The sequence below is a fragment of the Equus caballus genome, chromosome 3, assembly GCF_041296265.1.
Source record: "Equus caballus isolate H_3958 breed thoroughbred chromosome 3, TB-T2T, whole genome shotgun sequence".
Taxonomy (NCBI): domain Eukaryota; kingdom Metazoa; phylum Chordata; class Mammalia; order Perissodactyla; family Equidae; genus Equus; species Equus caballus.
In genome coordinates, this window is record NC_091686.1 from 86,487,137 (window position 1) to 86,508,216 (window position 21,080).

General features: G+C 34.7%; 1 protein-coding gene across 2 annotated transcripts in view; it reads right to left on the reverse strand.

The window, feature by feature from the left end:
- SLAIN2 (SLAIN motif family member 2) overlaps positions 1 to 21,080 on the reverse strand; it is an 84,783-nt gene that overhangs the window by 16,890 nt on the left and 46,813 nt on the right. Inside the window, exons 5-7 of one of the 2 annotated variants that reach the window (XM_023638129.2) lie at positions 19,772 to 20,131; positions 18,907 to 19,044; positions 8,818 to 8,895 (exon numbers count right to left, since the gene is read on the reverse strand). In XM_023638129.2, the coding sequence (XP_023493897.1) occupies positions 8,818 to 8,895; positions 18,907 to 19,044; positions 19,772 to 20,131 (576 nt within the window). The remainder of the gene's footprint in view (positions 1 to 8,817; positions 8,896 to 18,906; positions 19,045 to 19,771; positions 20,132 to 21,080) is intronic. The other variant, XM_023638130.2, reaches the window with a different exon arrangement.

Consider the following 21,080-nt stretch of genomic DNA (forward strand, 5'->3'; position numbering starts at 1 on the left):
AGCACTCTCATTTAACATAGTGCTGGAAGTTCTAGCCAGTGCCATAAGCAAGAAAAGGAAATAAAAGGCATTTAGATTAGAAAGAAAGAAAAACTGTCTCCATGATTGTTTACATAGTAAATCCCAAAGAACCTACTAAAAAAACAACTTACAGAAATATTGAGTTCACTAAAGTCACAGGATGGAAGGTTAATATACAAAAATCAACTGTATTTCTATATACCTGCAATGAATGTATGGAAATCAAAATAAAAAATGCAATATCCTTTGCATTGCGCCCCAAAAAGAGAAAAGAAACACTTAGATGTAAATCTAATAAAACAAGTATCATCAAATATCATCGGTTAGCTACAAGGATCAAAAGAATAACGTGTGTGTAAACTGTTGGTAAAATGTAAAATATTACACAAATTGTAAAATATTATCATATCTGTGCATTCCTTACCTAAGAAATATGGTGCCTTTCATCCTGCTGCAGCTGAGTTCTGTGGAAAGATACTCAAACAATGCCACTGAGGACAGTCTCATAGGCTGTCCTTATAAATTAACTAAAATAAAGCGATTAAGTAAATTAGGCTCTATTGTCCAAAGTAATTATGACAGTAGGTTATAATTTCTCTTTACTCATTTGGGATACTGAGAATTACACTTGAATCAAGGCATAAAATGAAGAAGTGTTATCTGCTCTGAGCAAGAATTAGAACTCTATTTATAAAACTGACATATGACTAAGAATGCTAATCTTGTTAAGTCACAACTAAAATGGAATATGAGGATTCACATTTTTAAAATATTCATTTTTGTCTTTTAATAAGCATTTAATAAAAATGGTATTTGTTTTCTAATCAAGGTTTAGACAACTCAGCAGGCACTTAAAACAACTCTAAAATGGAGAAATTGAGTTAATTATATACTGTTTTTAGCTTGATAATTATTCACTGAATATAAAATGTATTATAAATAATATATCCCATGTGTATCTGGCACTATAAAAATTTGACACTCCAAGTTATTGTCTTCATAGTGATCTGTCCAAACTATAAATTACATGAATTCTATGATTTTTAAAAATGTGTAAATATCCAATAAATATGTAGTTTGCAATAAAAATACACACATTGCCAAACACTGGCCACCATGACTAATGGGGAGAAAAACATTTATTAAAATACATATGTCATTCAATTATTTAACAAAGAATAACGACAAAAATGCTTCCTTGTCAACTATCCCTTACTATGTTAAGTTACATCCCAGACGCTCAATGGTCTATGCCCCATCAAAGATAGTAAAAGGTTACTGACATAATAACCACTTAAAAATAAGTTCCGGTTACTAAAGACCACCGAGATGAAGTACATATGATTCTCTCATTACAGAGTTAAAGAATCCTTGTTAAGAGTTCCTAGTGACTATCTACTCCAACCTTTTCACTGTACAGAGAAGGAAAACTGCCACAATCACAGAGATCAATTGAGCAAATACAGAGGACAGTCAGGACTTGAACCCAGGTCCCCTGATTCCCTGATTGGCATTCTTTACTGGAAACCAAAAAGAGAAATACCTCTGGGAGTAGATATTAAAATGTTATCTTCACCATTTTAACTTTCAACTAGACTCAGAAAGTTTATTTGTGGGGCTAGTATCCCAGGCAGGTGTCATTAGATATGACACCAAGGCATAGTGAATTTGTAATGGCTGACAAATCACAAAAAAATAACAAGTCATAGAAGCTTTAATTTCTTCTTCCATTAGCGTACATGACTCACCATTATTTCTGCAAGCATACAGTTATTGAGAGGATTTTTTTTTCCTGAGGAAGATTAGCCCTGAGCTAACATCTGCGCCAATCTTTCTCCACTTTATATGTGGGTTGCCACCATAGCATGGCTAACGAGTGGTATAGGTCCACACCCAGGATCTGAAGCTGTGAACCCAGGCTGCCAAAATGGAGGGTGCCAAACTTAACCACTACACCATGGGGCTGGCCCCAAGAGAGGATTTATTAAACATAAGGGTAGAAGAAACCTCTGGGAATGGGCTTACTAGCTTTTCTTCCATACATACAAAAGGATTGATAGATATAAATAAATAAGCTCCAGCAAACATTTGCAGCATTAGCAGCATTATTCACAATAGGGAAAAAGTGGAAACAACTCAAATGTCCACCAGCTGATGAATGGATAAACAAAATGTGGTATATCCATACACTGGAATACTACTTGGCAATAAAAAGAAGCAAAGTACTAACATATGCTACAATATGATGGACTTCAGAAATATGCTGAGTGAAAGAAGCCAGTCACAAAGATCACATATTGTATGATTCCATTTATATGAAATGCTCAGCACAGGAAAATCCAAAGAGACAGAAAGATTAGTGGTTGCCAGGGACTGGAAGGAGTGGGGAATGGAGAGTGACTGTTAATGGGTATGGTGTTTCTTAAGGGCGTGATGAACATCTCTAACATCAAACAACAGTAACAGCTGCTCAATTCTAGGAATATACTAAAAAACAATGAGTTGTATATTTTAAAAGTAGCAGAAAGTGAATAAAAAAGGCAAGAAATATCAGAAAATAAGTAGCCATATTTTTGAAGAGTTCCCCAAAACAACAGAAGAGGGAACTCTAGACCCACAAAATTAGAAAATCTTAAATCAAGCTCCTTTTCTAAATGTTTAGAAAAATGAATTTCATGGAAAAAATGAGTAACAGAAAAAGGTTGAGGTCAAATCCCACATAAAGTTATTATAAGAAAAAAGAGAGAAAGCAACAGAATAACATTTCTACTAATGATGGAAACTTGCCAGAAATCATGTCCACCATGTACATACAAAAATCACAATCTACTATTTCAAATTCTAAAGCCATTCAAGAAAATGATACAAGATATGAAAGAACATCGTAAATCAGAATGGGAAACACTCGAAAATGAGGCAATGGAACACAGCAAAGAATGAGACATAAAATAAATCCTTTCACAATGAAGTTTAAGATAGAAGGAACACAAGAGTCATGGTATACAAAGATTATGCTTTAACAGAAATAGACAATGAAAAGAAACTTTATAGAACAAGAAGAAATGAAGAAAGATGAAAAAGATTCAAGAGAAGTCAACAGATACAGAAGACAGGCAAAAGAATATCCAACTTGTGTACAACAGAAATCCCTACCAGAAAGAAAACAAAGGCAAGAGAACAGAATACTAAAAATTATAATCCAAAAGAATTTGTCTAAAATTTAAAAACATTTACAACTCCAGATTGAAAGGACACACCACATATCCGCGAAAATTAATTCAGAATGACCAATACTAAGAGATACTCTCATAAATTATTGAACTTTAAAACATTCTTTGGACATCCAAAGACCAAATGATTCTAACAGACAAAATTCTTTATTCCTGACAAAAATAGACTGATATATTTAATATACTCAAAGAAAGAAAATGTGAGCCAAAGATCTCATATCTAGCTAATGACTTTCAAATATAAAAACAGCAGACAGGCTCTCATCAACACGCAAAAACTGAGGGAATGGATTTTGTTCCCACAAGGCCTTCTTGAGGAATCTACTAGAGAATGAGATTCAAACAAGAAAAATGACTGGGGAGACAATAACATACAGACTGGTAGCAAGGATCAAATATATATTTAAATGTAGAACTAAGACTAAATAAATAAGGCATATAAAGGAGAGTAATAGCTATTTAATCTGACAATGGAGATATAGCATAACTAAAAAAAAAAAAAATGGAGGGAGCATGCGCAAAAAGTTTCATAAACTGTTTTCAATAATAATATCGTATGGTATTATGCTAATATCATCCCTACAAGATTTTGTGTGTAATATGGGATAAAACAAATTATTAAATGATACTGTAATTTTGTGTGTTGCTGATAGATAGGATTCTCAGAGCAAAATAAGAGATACAGATGTAAATTAAAAGAGGTTAAGTATTTACCCTCAAGCCCTGAATTTGAATAGGAAGTAGCAGAATGAACTCATTAGAGCATTCAATCTTTAAAAATACACAAAGACAAATCTACACATATATTTACTAGCTCTAGTAACTGAAAAGACCTAGAAACAACGACCAACCTGGTACCAACGAGCACAGCTGAAAACTTGGATTTTGGTTTTAAAATACCAATTCCTACCTTCAAAACCAGTCTTTCTGAAGAAATGACTAAATCCAGGTCTGCAGCAGGAAATGTACAAGGTGAGTCTATCTTGTCATACCAGTTAGCAAGAAGTTATCAAAGACTACTAGGGTTGTGTCAGAAAGACTTGAAAGCCAACTTGAAGCAGCTTCCACCAAAGCTGGGAAAATATCCAGAATGGATCGAAACACATAAAAAGATTTACATTTACAAGTTTATAATGATATATATTTAAGAAAAATATTGGTCACCTTTGCAGGATGCTAGGTTGCCAATTTTTTATTTTGTAAACTGGTAAATAAAGGGAAAGAACAAGTATTTATTCTGAATTTCCTAATGAAACTGTATTGCTGGGTGACCAAATAATTAAGAAAAGTTCCTCTTTACAGAAGCATTTTGACAAATAAAAAAAGGAATGTTAGAATTGGAATAATCCAGCTCTGTGATACCTGATAAAGTAAGGATATGGGCATTAAGTGTCAATGGCTGTTAACAACACAAAAAAGATGTGATGCACCTTTGGCTGAAGAAGCAGCACCACCTATAAAAGCAGTCTCACCCAAAATAACAAAACTGAATCTAATTAAGCATCTAGATCCAACTATCAACTTACAGGAAGTACAGAGGAACCTGCTAAATGACACCATGGAAAAGATGCCAGCAAAATCCAGCCTGTGTGAACATCTACAGGACAAATGATCTTTTTGGTTTCTTCAGCAAACAAACAAGGGAGAGTAAAGAGATGGAAGAAAACTGTAAACTAAGAGAAACTCAAAAAGACGTATTATTAAAGAAGCAAAACTATAGTTTCATTACTTGGATGATAAAAATCATATAGAGAGGTAAGGAAATGATTCCTATAAAAATTCGGAAGAATGGCTAGTCTGAGGGGAGGGGGATCAAGAGAGGATTATGTTTGGAAGCAGACAGGTGGAGAGTGTCTGAGGTAGCAAGTTCTCATCTTCTGATACGGATGGTGGTTACTAGGGGGTTGCCTGATAAGAATTCATTAAGCTATGTATTACACAGTTTTCTGAAGGTGTGTTATATTTTTTTAAAAAGTTTAAAAAACAGGTTTATAAATTAGAAATCCTTTTAAATTTATTAATCCTTCAATTCTTAGATAAGTGCACTAGAGTCCATGAAAGGACAAGTCAAAAAGTTCTACAATCTCAAGATATGGAGAGAAATACTTTAACAAGGTTAATGTATAAGTTGAAGGAAAACTAGAGAAGATGATTTGCAAAAAATGTTTCCTCTAATGGTAGCAGCATTCTACTTTATCTATAAACTTTGGGCTAGGGAGGAATAAAAAATATAATGATGTTACTTGGAATTAGGTCTTTAAACCTTATAGCTGTAACTAACATTCTAAAATGCAGCCAGTATTTAATCTGGAAAAAATCAAGGCACAAATTTCACAGAGGAGAAAATTCTGATCTAGGACTTACTCAGCAAAGGAAATTTATAGATGCAGTCAAGATTTAACCAAAGAGGAAAGAAAGATCTTGGAAAATCATAAAAGCCTTACCATGTCCAAATGCAAATAATCTATTCAATTATCAAATAGCATGAAATGGTCTAACAGGAATTTCTGTGTTTGGAGGGAGCCCCAGGAATAGCCCCCATGCTCTCTCCCTTCCCATTCCCAATTGTACGTAACAAAGCTATGGGAGGGGGAGCAACTCCTATCACTTTAACTGGATCTAGAAACTCTATTTACGGCAGAGGCTGGCTTTGACCACACCTATGACAGAAGAGAAAGTAAAGAGGGGCTAGAACGGGGGGGGGGGGGGGGGGGGGGGGGGGGGGAAGGAAAGGATATAATGAGCGTATCCTGTTTCTGATACAGATTCAATAAATACTTGTTGATAGAAAGGGGAACACAAGAAATTTTAAATTTTGGATCCAGGATAATCACGTAATTCCTGGGTTCTCCATTTTCAGACAGTCTGATATCAAACAGTATTTTAAACTCAAATCAACAAGGCCTATTATAAACTTATTTATCTGACCTTGAATATCTGAAAATATAGCGAATTAAAGAAGTTATTAGACAACTACCATCACTAACTCCTCCTTAGTTGCCTTTTTCCTTCTAAATAAAAATGTTTCTATATTTTAATTTGTCCTGATTCTCCACATTCACTTTTTCTAACGAGTCTTCATTTTCTTTCCCTGACTTGGTGAGGTCTGAACCCTGTTTACCTCCACTTGACTGAGTTCCCAACAACTGCGAATGAATAATCTCTTTGTCAAAGCAGTTTGTTTTAGCAGTCACTTCCACGAAGCCTTAAAATACACAATGGATTCTTTTCCTCAAAGAGAAGGATGGGCTAAAGAAACACAAAAACCTTGCAAGAGGAAAACACAAAGAGGAACGTGTCCAGCCTTTCTTGAGTGTGAGTGTGAATGACTGTGTTCATTTAACAAATGTTTATGGTGTGTCTCTTGGTGCCAGGTAACACAGTTTTTACTTCCCTTCTCATCTTCATACTCCAGCTACTACTAAATGCAATTAAAATCAAAGTGATCATATTTCCAATTGTGTACCTTTTCTTCCTCTTCCCATGATGCTGTGAGTCCTTAAAATAAGTACATCAGCTTTCTAGGAAATGTTAGACTCATCTTCAGGAGGGGACAATTGATTGATGCGACAATTTACTATATAGTCCGTGTTTCTCTACTAATGTGCCTACTCTCTACTAATGGTCTAACGTGCCAAAGTTACCCTACAACAGCAGAGAATTCCACAGTCCCATGCAGATCCCTCTCTCTTAAAGTCTGGATATGAGGGAAAGTTCAAAAATCCATTTTGGCCTTGAATCCAAGAGGTATTCTCCAACTCAGCTTTACCAGTAATTACTAATATTTTAAATCCTACTGTATACTTGTGTCCATTTTTCAATTGGTTCAGAACTTATAGTGTAAAATGATCATACCAACCAGAAAATATGAGAGTCAGGATTAAGTTAAATAAGTAAGAGATTAAACAAAATGAAACAACACAGAAGAAAACCAAACACACACACTTACAGACTTCTCTCCCTTTACTAAGTCAACTAGACAGCTGGAGGTACCAAGAATTTTGAGATTGGGTTTTCCTGTCATCTTATCATGGAGGGTGGGCAGTTTGGTGCTTAGAGTCACAAAAATAATGGAACCATAGGCAAACTTTTTTAAAAAGTCAGAAGTTATGATCTTCTTAACCTAATAAACAACAACCTAAAATCTAAACAACAATTTACAATGATTTAAACCTACCTGATTCCAAAAAACATTATGAAGCAGCTTACAGAAGCAGACAGCAAATAAAATTTATGTAAACTTACAATCCTCCACTTTTTTATGGTATAGTTAACTCTTGCCCTGTTTTAGACACCACAATCCTTTCATGATCATCTGTTTTCACCTACCTCCCACCCCTAAAAGTACTTAAAAATACCTAGAAGTCTCATAAAAGAAGCCTGAAGTCCTCAAATAATTTCTATAAAAATCCTTTTCTATAATAATCCCTAATAAATCATCTTGTTCTCCATCCAAATAACATAATCTATCCAGCCTATAATTTCTGACAGTGGCACCAAAAGACACGTGTATTGGAGGCCTATGATCAACTTCTGATATTCAAAACACGAACATTCACATATCCTACTTTTCAACTATTCTCTTTCCTTCAGATTCTATTATCTGAAACTATTTCCTTAAATTATACTTAATCCACCAAATCAATCCTAAAACATTTGCCTTAATGAACTTGTTAAAACATCTATTTCAGTACTTTTGTAACCATATTAACTAAATCTTTTCTTCAACAAATCAAATCTGAAACCTCCTCTTTCCACATTATGTCTTTTAGCGCTTTATCTTCCTTATATATCTTTGTTGTTTATTGAGTTCTGAAGCTATCAGGAAATCTCCATGTCCTCGATAGGGGAAATATTTTTCCTCATTGCCTATGTTTGTTCCATCCCATTTCCTCTGAGAATTCTATTCATTCTTATTCCTGCTGGTCTACCCAATCCCACAGTATTTCTCCCAGTTCTACTTGTTTCTAGCTGCCCATACATCCAATCTCTTGGAACTAATATGACAGCTTTGATGTCCAATCTTCCTGTACTTCTTCAACTCTCAGTTCTTACAGAAGCTACCACTCCCTAAATATTCCAAACATTATCAGTTAACCATAACAACTTCTGACTTAAAGTCAATCAACTTCTAATGTGAAAGAATTCCATTTCATCCTACAGATAAATAAATCCAAAAATCAGTCAGGAGAAAACGTATTACATACATGATGTCTGACATCCAGTTCATTTTAAAGCATTTAATAGTTCATCTAACATTAAGCTAAAACAATGACCTTCAGTTTTAGGTTGGTAAGAAAAATGATAAATTCTCTAATATTAAACCTATATATCATTCATTCCGAACAGAATAGCAACTCAATACATACCTCTGTAGAAAAGGAGTTTCTTCTGCATTTATCCAATAACAGAGAATGAATCCACATTATTTTATTTTATTGTTTTTGTTAAAAAGAAAACTAAAACGTGCCCTACAGACATCACTGACTCAGTAGGTCAAAAGGTATAAGATTTAGCTAACTTAACCAGTGCTGAAATTTAAAACTTAGTAAGAGGCTGTAGTTACCTCTTTTTGTAGATGAAGTTTGAAGCAACTGTTTGGCTTTGAGGGAAGTACGAGGCAAATTTTTCAGCCTTTGCGAAGCTGTTGAAAAATAAGGAACTGTAATATTTGCCTGAAAGGACAAGATAACGGCTATAGCTTCTGTAAACTTGAATATTTTAATACAAACCTGAAAATTTGTCAAGGAATAGAAACCATAAGGTGAAAATGTGTTAGAATCCCAGAAGCAGAAGAATTTTAAAGTGATGCTTAGTGCATTAAGTTGGAAAGGAAAGGGGATAGAAATCTTTAGTGCAAAGTGCATACTTTCAGAAATAGTTTCTTCTAGATGACAAAATCTACAGTATGTAAACTGATCAAAATACCAAAGAGAAAACAAATCACCAGCAAACATGCTACAGGATGCAAAGAATACAAAGCTAATTAAGTAAAAGTGATGAACACAAGCACATAGTATACAATAAAATAAATGTAATACTTGTTCAATGCAAAGAAGCGGACTTTGGCAAAGCAGTTATTGTTAGATGAATTGCCCTAACATGAAACAGTAATTCCCAAACTCAAAAAGAAGAAAACTCAGAACGAGGCAGGTCCTCAAGGGAGTCACAATCTGGAGACTTTAATGTGTTCAATATCATCTTGCTGTAGAATACAACTAATTTGTACTTTAGACTTTGGGTAGCAACATATCTGGGCTGTGCATATATGCATATGGGGTGGGTAGGGGTGTGTGTGTGTGTGTGTGTGACTATGGTTGAGGGGTTTGGAGGAGTCAGAGCATCTGTTTGTTAAAGTGATCAATGGGGAATTCTAAGCTTTATTCAAAACTCTTAATCTATTAACTGCAATGAAACTCTCAAAACTGGCATGTAAGCAGCAGCCCAGAGCCATCCAGAGTTAAAGATCACTATGGCTCCAATGAACTGATGAGTCCTACACCTATTTAAGTCACCTATTTAAGTGGCTCTAAAACGTCTACCGATTTGAAAGTCAAACTTCATATTATCTCTACGATTGATATGCAAAAAAAAAAAAAAAGGAGATCCCACAACCATAAATCTGGCCTTAGTTTAAAAAAATCATTGCATGGATAAAGGGATACTTGATATATCATCGGAGAATTAAGGAGAATTTTTCCTATGCTCTATTGCTTAACCCTACCAACACTGAAAAACTGTTTTCTCACTGTCTGATAGTAAACATTTTTTAAAAGTAACAAATGTATTTGACTTCAAATTTTACAGCACTCCACACATTACTGTAGCTAAGTAATATTTTATGCTAAGCAGATCTGCAAAAAATTCTCCAAACCTAAAAAAAAAATCAGTTTTATAATTTCATTGCCTACTATATCTCCCACAGAAATACAGGATGCTATCAGTGAATAGTCTTCATTTACATATTTATTCATACATGCTTTCATCCCCTTCATATTTTCATTCATTCATTCCTGCTTTCTTTCATTCTTTCAAATAGTTAATTATCTACTTTACTCCAGGTGCCGTTTTAGGTACAATGGATTCATTAGCCAATGAGACAGACAAATTTCCTACTCTCCTGGAACTAGCATTCTAGGAAAGGAAAAATAGACAATAAACAAAGAGTAAAATATATGGCCTGCCAGATGGTGATAGCTGCTAAGGAGAAAACTGAATAGAAAAGGAAAACAGGAAGTAGGAGATTTAAATTGCAATTACAAACAGGGTGATCAGGAAAGATTTTCCTAGGATGATATCTGCACAAAGATCTGAAGAGAGGAAGTGAGCCATATAGATATCTGAGGAAAGCATCCTAGACAGAAGGAAAAGCAATGGTAAAGAACCTGAGGTAGGAGTGTGCCCAGAATGTCTGAAGAACAGAAAGTAGGCCACTGTGACTGGAGTACATGAGGGCAAAAGGTTACCAACTGTATGTACGCTAACAATCCACAATATCTATTAACTATTCAATTTTTTTAAATGAGGGCTTAATACCAACTATAATCATCTGTTTTGGAAAGGTCCTATTTAAATTAATAGCTACGATGACTCCAACGAACCTTACTTATCCCTCAAGTTTCATAGGTGATGTCACAAGAACAGCACCTATAGACAAGTGAAAACTATCATACGCTAATTCAAAGAGTCAGAATGCAAATACAATCAGGCAGTGTACTCTAAATTTGCCTGATACAGACAGAATGAAATGAATGATTTTCATAAGATACCACATAGTCACATGATGTTACCCAAATAGAGCAAAACCTTAATTTTTATCCAAATTATCAATCTTAATTTGATCAGTTTTCTAAGGACAAAAACATTTTTTAAATGATAAAGTGTAAGTAGTTAAACTGAAAGTCTCCAAATCTCTCTAAAATAATAGAATTCAATGTGTTAGTTGTTTTAAAATACGTATGGTTTCCCTGGTTTCTTTTTTAATATTTACATAATTTCAAATTAGCAAGATCCCACTGTGAGAGGCAAAGATGGTACAGTGAAAATATTATTCTCTCATGTTACCATTATGTAGGTTAATGTCTTCTCCACAAACCAACTCCAAAACTCTCTGTATTTCTGTTAAACATATACCACCATTTTCCAAATCATTCTAGCTCAAAGTTTTCTTACTTTAAACTCCATTTATTCATCTCCGTAGTTCTGTAGATCTATCCCTTCCTTTCTATCCCCATTGTCTCCTAAAGTCCTAATTCAGACCTTCATCACTCTATTTTTGGACCAGAACAGGGTCCTTCTGGATCTCCCTACATCCAAGTTCTTTCACTTCCTTCATGTACATCAAGGGAAAGGTGGTGAAAGTGTTGCCCTCTACTCCCCCAAAAGCAGGCAATAAGTGAGTGTACTGTTTGCAGGGAATTCAGAAACAAAAATAAAACAAGTTTGGTCTGTTTTTTCATTATCATGTCCCAGCAATAATAATCAATGTCAGTGGGGTAGGCCCCGTGGCTGAGCAGTTAAGTTCGTGCGCTCCGTTTCGGTGGCCTGGGGTTTCACCGGTTCGGATCCCGGGTGCAGACATGGCACCACTCGTCAGGCCATGCTGAGGCGGCGTCCCACACAGCACAACCAGAGGCACTCACAACTAGAATATACAACTATGTACTGGGAGGCTTTGGGGAGAAGAAGAATAAAGAAAAAAAAAAAAAAAGATTGGCAACAGTTGTTAGCTCAGGTGCCAATCTTAAAAAAAAAAAAAAAAAATCAATGTCAGTGATAAAATGCTCCTCTCTGAAGAAAATAACTTGTTGGCCTAAGTTATAAACAACTGCTGTAGGTAGTGTTGAGTTTTAATAACATATTAGCTTTAAATTAGCACATTTTTAATACCTATCCTTTAATAACCATTGCATTTCACATGAAAGACAACTAGGATAACTCTCAGTTATATAGTTTCCCCTGAAAGAGGTGGATTCAGCTACATGTTTTTTTTCCTGAGCAAGTTTGTAGCAATTTGAAATCAAGCTCAATTCAGCAGAGTATATGCCTCCAATATCTATGGTACAATAATATATTCCTATATTTAGACAAATCAGAAATAAACAATGATGGTATAGTGATTATAAAATCAATGAAACAATGTCAGTTACTTTAATTCTGTTGTTATATGTGACTTTGAGTATGTATTTAAAATTTTTCAACTGTGAAGACATTTAAAAATCATTAGACTTGATCCCCAAAGGAACAAAGATATGGACAGTATGGCAATTTCTGGAATTTATTCTAAAATGGATTGTATGAATCTCTGCCAAACTTACCCTTATGTTGAAGATTTTTCCTATTTGTATAGCAGTTGCTCCATGGGAAAAAAAAAATCAAAACCTTTCAGAACTAAAAATTGAAGACTGTTCTTCAATTGATATGAGTGAAGATAAATTGATAAATCTGGCTATAGTGTGTACTGAACTGCAAGATGCAAAGATCAATTCTGAAGAAATTATTGACATCTGCAGAAGCAGATAAGTAAATATTCATAAGTAATAAATAATAAGTAAATGAATAAGTAAATATTCACTACTGTAAAAGACCAATATGTAAAAGTATATTTTTCCTTTTTAAAAAAATGATTAATGTAACTTAAAAGTATTAACCCATTAACTTTTTTTTTTGGTATCATAATGTTGATTTTATTATTTTTTTGACACAGTTATAAAATAGGTCAATAAAAGAACATTTTCATTTTCTGCCTTTTTTCTTGGCCATTATTATTATAATTCCATTTGATGATTACTATCAAATATAATTTTGTCATATGGGGGGACATTAAGAATAATCTCTAGATGCCAAATACTAAGTAAGCATAACCCACTAGAAATGAATGTTAATTACTACTATGTAAAATGATCCTTGTCCCCGTCCCCCTACCATGACATTTTTATTTCAAACCTTTTATTGCTTACAAATTCTCATTCACAGTCATCCTTCAGTCCTCTCTCCCTCTCCATCTCCAAGCATCTCAACGTTACCAAGCCACATATCTTCACTTCATTTTTTAAATTCATCCAGATCTCATCACCCTCTGCACTACTGCCTTGTTCAGATCTTCATCTCTTGCCTGGATTCTAGTCTCTCCTCAACTTTAATCCCTTCTCCACATTGCCATTAGATTGAATTTTCTAAGCAACCTTGATTAAAACCCTACCATGGCTCCCTACTCTTACAGATGAAATCCAAATCCTTTAATATGATAATAAAAAAACTCCCACAATCTGTTCCCTACCTACACCTCTCGTCCTTCATCACTGCACCCTACACTTTAGTCATACAAAACTACTATCATCAGGGTGCCATTCTTAAGATTTCATTATTGATGCCACTGTTGGGAAAACCTATACCTTCTTTCTTCATGTAGCAACTCACGAGCTCCTCTTGAGCTGGTTGATATCTCTCTCAATATCTTTCCTGAAAACCTCTTCACACTGAATTTGATGCCTCTCCTCTGTTCCCACAGAAGTTCCTGCCTATCACTCCCTGCTAGTGAAGGGCACAAGTCGTCTCATTCACATTTACACTCCCAGTGCTTGGAATGTAACATACACACAATAAATACCGGTTGAAAAATTAAGGACCACATAAGTGACTGATTGTTGGGTAAAATCCAGAGATCTAAACTAAGCATTCAAGATCCTCCATAGTTGAGGTCTAATCCAAAGGGTCTGAAACTTGAATGTGCCCCAGGATCAGCTGAAATACTTCTAAAAACAGAGATGCTGGGTCCTCATCCCAAATATATTCAATCAAAATTTCCAGAAGGGCCAGAAAAACTACATTTATAAAATCTCTTCATGATCAGATAATTGACCCAACCTCACTGCACTACTTATCTTTAAACAGAAGTTCTACAAATATTTCATTCATTCTTACATTAGCCCATTACAAAGATTTATCATGAATTACTTACTTCAATTTATGTTTCATAATTATGTAAAATTCAAGTGTAATCTTTTAGTGTTTTGGTTCCAAGGAAAATCTGGATGAGAATTCCTTCCCCACGGGCCTCAGTGCAGCATCGCTATGCATAAGCTGACAATTACCCTGGATACTCCCTCTTCAGTGAGATGTCCAGAGTACACTATTGATCCTATATGCCTTTTTTCTGGAAGTATACTCTGTATTCTATGCAAAAATATTCTTGGGGCTGGCACTGCAGCATAGTGGTTAAGTTCATGCACTCTGCTTTGGTGGCTCAGGGTTCATGGGTTCAGATCCCGGGCATGGACCTACACACTGCTTATCAAGCCATGCTGTGGCAGGCGTCCCACATATAAAATAGAGGAAGATGTTAGCTCAGGGTTAATCTTCCTCAAAAAATAAAGAAAAAGAAAAGAAAAAATCTTCCATTTGGCTAAACGTAAGCAAATGGATAAATATTACATTGAATTATTTTACTCTTTTGTGGTAATTTACAAAGTATTTATAGTTCAACCTCAAATCACACTCCAATAGAGTCATCCAAGAATATTTTCCAAGATGCCTACTCATTTGCAGTTAGGTCAGCATGATGTAATTCAAACAATGATTGGGAGGACATCAGGAGACTCAGGGAGGAGTTGGGAGTAATTTGGTTTGGTTTTGCCACTTATCTAGTTTTGTGAAATTATATATATAATTTATATGGATTTCTGCTCTCTCTAAAAATAAGAAATGGGTTGTTGTGAGGTTCAACTGAGATAATATATGTGAAAGTAAACAGTTAAAAATACTAACCAAAGTTTGAGTATTATTACTTTTTTTAAACCAGCAGATTGTCTTAGGTTTTTCTCCCTTCTCTTTCCTTATTTCTGAACCAAAAATTCCTGTATTTTTCTGAAAACAAAACTTGCTACTTAACCTGTGTTCTAGTAGTCTTAGAAAGCAAGCAAGGCACTAGTCTTTCTAAGAACTCTACCCCTGACACACATTCCTTCTTTTAATTGGAGAAACTGAGAAAATGACATGTATCCATGACCTCTGCAGTGCTCTGGTTTTCTTAAACTTTTTAAGTTACTCACATTTTTGAAATATAAAAGTTGAAAATTGTAATAGCTATAAAAATGAAAATATATTAGAACTCTCATAATATTCATATTTGAATGCCAGCATCCACAATAATGCAGCCACAGCAAATAAGCATATAAAAATAGTGATTGGCACAGTAACAAGGCAAAAGAAGTGGTCCCTTAGGTGGAAATAACAGCAACCTTGCAAAGTTAGGTTCATGCAGACCAGCAAGTAAGAACCAAAGCTTTACCACTTAAGAGCTGGAATAACAAATGCTTAAAAAAACCCAAAATGCAACATCTATTATACTAACTGGTTTATACAAAAAATAATAATAATTCATGTATAGAATGTATGAAACTTGCTATTATAATATTTGTACATGATTATCAAAATTTAAAAGGCACTATGAAAACAGTACATATTTATATACAAATAACACTAAAAGAAAGCATACACACTTTTATGTATCAAAGATATATGCAAACTTTTAAGAGAAAGAGACTAACATTTTGCTTCATAATGTATTAACTTTAAACATAAAGCTTTAAATATTTTTATAAAATAAACAATATTAAGTTTCAAACTTCCTAATATTCTGGATTTACTACTTTCCAAATACATTTTTGTGAATAGTGTGATTCTACACTAAAACAAATGTTTGTGACATTTTAAGTATAAATAAGCTTCACCACAGCTACAAATATAAACATAAACAAGCATATGCACTTAAAAAAAAAGACGGTACCTTACTTTCTCTTCTACCTGTACATTATTCAAATATTGAAATACACCATTATGAAACTACATTTTCCACTTATAAGTAAATCAGTGATTAGAACCTCATTATGTTTCCCTATATATTTTTCTTAATTATCAACTTCTGGGGAAGAAGGAAAAATAATTCACGCACAGAAAAAAATTCTAGGGAATCAGCAGGTGATTACAACCCTAATTCTACCACTAGCGAAGGTGAGCTAATTACCATAAAGTTTAGGATATGGTCAATATATTCTTCTATTATAAACATTTTTATCCTAGGTTCTCAACTTTTCTATTTTATTCTATTTTTGTGAAAAATTGTTTTTCATTTCCATACAGCATTGAGGTGCTAGAATAGTTCAAATAAAGAGCATGTATGAGGGCATGAGGGAACAACCCTGAGTAAAAAGTTAGTACTGACAATAATGGAATGAGGCAAAGAGAACGTAGATCTAGCTGGTTTTATCAAACAGCTAGGAAGCTGTTTGGAGATGTATCATGTAAAGTTTTGAGAAATTGGAACTTAACAATTCAAACTAAGTATGAAACACCTTTGCAACCCAAGTACAAATGATGTTTTGGATTACTTGTGCATAGGCTATAAAAGTGTAGCTTATAATATACGGGAGTTTTATTACTTCATCTTCTTAATGATATAACATTTTCTTTCCTCTTATACTAACATCGTGGATTGCTTTTTGTTTCAGGCAACTATACCAAGGGCATGGTGCGGGGGGGCGGGGGGGGGTGGGGGGGGGGCGCGAGGTGGGGAGCGGGGGTGACCAGAAACAAGATTGTCTCAAGTGTCAAATTAACTTAATTTGTAGGTTTAAAGGCACAAAACCTATCATTCACCATTCCAGGGATAACAGACTTTAGATTGTATCTTTACTTTCATTTTTAAAGTTTTGTGATTCCCTATTTTCTATACCAGTTATGAATACCGTATGAGTATCATAATGGCACTCAATGACACAGCTCCTAAGAGTTGTGTATACTGGAATACGAAGAATATTGGAGTACTAATTTTAAAATTTAATTTGGTACAAAAACATGTTTTTCGTATATATCCAAGTGAAAAAAATGAGGTACACAAATCTCTAGGTAACAATTTTCCACAGTGCCTTAAATTTTAGAGTTTACCTTATGAAAGAGAGAAATAATATTTCTGGATAATTTTTATGTCTTCCTACTAAATCACGAATGTGACAAATCTCTCTAGGTGGACTTGGGCTCTCGAGCAGGATCAACATGGGTTTGAGTCCTAACTTGCCACTTATAAGCCGTACGATCATACACAAGTTATTTAACCATTCAAAGCTTAAATTTCCTAATTTGTAAAATGTGTTAACTGTACCTACCTCATAGAATTGTTCTGAGGATTAAATAGGATTATGCATGTACAGTACAGTATAATGTGAGTTTCTGTAACATAAATAATAATATATGCAACTGGTAAAGAAGGAAAATTTATCAATATTATCACAAAAGTCATTTTGGTTCAAATGTACTTTTTCCTCTCTGTTGATTTTTGAGCTACCAGCTAACAGCAGCTTCATACAAAGTATACAAAGTCAGCTAAACACAACAGAGCCAAGGAAGAGGACAGGGAATTAAAAAAGAATTGAATGCTTTCAAAAGTCGTGTTACTCAATAAACAAGTTATAGATGAACAGACAGTCAATAATCTCATGTTTGTATCACTTCTTCCTCAAAGGTTTGAGGAAATGAAGGAACACATCACAGCCACCACTTCAACCATTGGTAATATGCTACAAAGGAACTGAGTGAATCAGACTACAGGACTGATGTAAGCTGTGGGATACAAAGCACACACAGTGAGCATTTCTAAGACTACAGAAATAACTGAGATAGTTCATTTAAAATTGATTTGACTACATGCTCATATCTATCCTAGTCAATAAGTAATACTTTTTTTTCCCAAAGGAAGATTAGCCCTGAGCTAACCTCCACTGCTAATCCTTCTCTTTTTGCTGAGGAAGACCAGCCCTGAGCTAACATCTGTGCCCATCTTCCTCTCTAAGTGGGACGCCCGCCACAGCATGGCTTGATAAGTGGTGAGTCGGATCCAAACCAGCGAACCCTGGGCTGCAGAAGCGAAGCACACAAATTCAACTGCTGTGCCACTGGGCCAGCCCCCATAAGCAATACTATTTGGAAAGTGTTCAATTCTTTTTTAATCACCTTGTACAGTAAAGTACACAGTGGTACCTACTGCTACATCACTTCTTGGCTCAGTTTGGCCACTTTGTCTCAGAAGTTCTTTCTGCATGATTCTCTCTGATCTTTGTTTATGTTGCATATGTCTCCTTAATTCAATAGTCTCAACCCTTCCCTTCCATCAAGTTATCTTCAACTTTAATTTTTTTAATGAAGTTCTATATTTGATGGAGTATTTATTTTATGAAGAATTTAACATGCCTTTAATTGTGCTAGCATTTTTATAGGATCATTATGGTTTTTACTAATGCTCTAGTAAGAAAGCTGCTTGGGTTTTAAGTGTTCTGTTCTAGGATTATTTCCTCTCAAAATCCTGTCATTTTTAATGTGCAGTATTGCAGAATGTGAGGTTTTTAAGAAATATATATTTATATATTAAATAGCTAGACTTTGCTTATTTTAAAATTCTGGAGAGATCGGAGTCTCATGTAAATATAATTACTGATGCAACTGGGTATCTTAGAGGGACAAATTTTAAATTTTAATATAGCTATGATTATCTTATAGCAATTACTAATCATATTGTACTACAGATATAGTTTAATATACCTACCAGCAAAGAATATCTAATTTTCATTTTCCTTTAAATAACTAACACATGAAAGATACTTACTGGCTGAAGCCTGAGGTTGCATGCGAGGTATTCCTCCATTTGGCACTTGGAAATTTGAGTCACTTCTGCTGCTCTTCACAGAGTCAACTTGTGTATTAGATGTTCGGGACAGGTTTGGAAGACTGCGTCTTAGTTTTTCTGACAACAGAATTTTAATTGAAAAAAAAAATCAAACCATTTGTTCAAATGGAGAAAACTAAAATATTAATTATCATTCAAAATCAAATTCTTTATTGAAGCATTCTGCATATTTTAGAAGAGCTAACAGGAAGTACATGCCTTATAAAAAAACAAACAACTCAACCTAGATTCTATAAAAGGGTAGAATAAGAGAATCTTTAAAAAGAATGATAAATTATTTTATTTTTAAAATTTTTTTAATTTTTTTTTTTTGAGGAAGAACAGCCCTGAGCTGACATCTGCCAATCCTCCTCTTTTTGCTGAGGAAGACTGGCCCTGAGGTAACATCGTGCCCATCTTCCTCTACTTTATATGTGGGACGCCTGCCACAGCATGACTTGACGAGCAGTGCCATGTCTACACCCGGGATCCAAACTGGCAGACCCCTGATCGCCAAAGCGGAACGTGTGAGCTTAACTGCTGCGCCACCAGGCTGGTCCCTAAATTATTTATTTAAATCACAATCTATATACAGATCACTTCATGAGAGGAATAAAGCAAAACTAACATAATCAAGCAAAATTAAATTCACTTTCTCCTTTACTTTTGTATTGGTTCACTACTAACAAAATGGTAAACTGAATTCTTGATCTACGTATCTGAAATACAAGACCTTGGTAAAAATTGTGTTACTTTCATACTGAAATACGAAGGACAACTTTTTTTCCAGAAACATTCTAATTACCTTCATTTTTAACATTGCTTGTCTGTAAATCTGTGGGATGGCCTTGAAGTGAAAGGCGAGGCTGCTGTAAGCGGCTAATCATAGGCTGTGGGGACACTCTACTATATTCTATTCCCCGAGCAGGAGATCGTGAACGAGGTGAATTTCTGGGTGACTGCTTAGGTGATGGTCGAGGTGAATTGCGTGGTGATGGCGAGAACCTGTTAACAGCAGGGTATACTGCATGATGCATATTGTCATCTTCATCATCTAAACTTTGTGCATCAAGTTCCTGATCACTAAAAGTACCCCGTCTTGTAGAATTGCAAGATGAACCAGAACTGCGCCGAGATGCGGTGGCTGCATATTCCTGTCGGAGACCTGACAACAATGAACGTGTTATTTATTTAATTACATTTTTAAACATTTAAATATTTAAGGTTTAAAAGCAAAAGATTATCATTGAGAAATTAAAATAGGGTACAAAGTATAAAGGAAAACTCCCTTCTCACTTGAATCATCATGGACATCCTCCCATAATCACATCTAAAGGTTATTTTTAAATTGAATGACATTCTATAAACTTCTGCCCAATTTCAACATTTCTTCTTGAATCTAAAATCTGTATTACAAGTGGAATCATAAACTTAAAAATATTTCTACTACTAAAGACAGTAATCCAAATTTGAGATTAACATTAAAGGAATATTGAGGAAAAACAATTACTACCCAACCAGGGAAAAGAATACAGCAGTGAGTAAATAAACTCCCTGGATGCTGAACTCTTGAGTTAGTCTTATTTGTGAAGATGATGAAGGAAACTTCTATCTTGCCCTTAGGAATTCAATAGTTGGGCATAAATGAAATTTCGATTGCTTCATAACCCAAGAGTTTTCAATAAAACAAGCTTAAATTCTAAGCCATCAAAGTAAGAATTTTCAAAGGAGTCCTTTATGTATCTTGATACCTCCAGAAACACTCAAGTAACCTTAGGAGCCCTTCAAATAGCATAAAAACTTCTAGAACAAAAACAAACGTTGAGGGCCGCCCCGTGGCCAAGAGGTTAAAGTTCATGCGCTCTGCTGTGGTGGCCCAGGGTTTCGCAGGTTCAGATCCTGGGCGCGGACATGGCACCGCTTGTCAGGCCATGCTGAGGCAGCATCCCACATGCCACAACTAGAAGGACCCACAACTAAAACTATACACCTATGTACCAGGGGGGTTTGGGGAGAAAAAGGAAAAATAAAATCTTTAAAAAAGAAACAAACAAAAAACAAATGTTGACACACATTAAACAAGGAAAAAAACTACAATTAAAAAATGTGCGGAA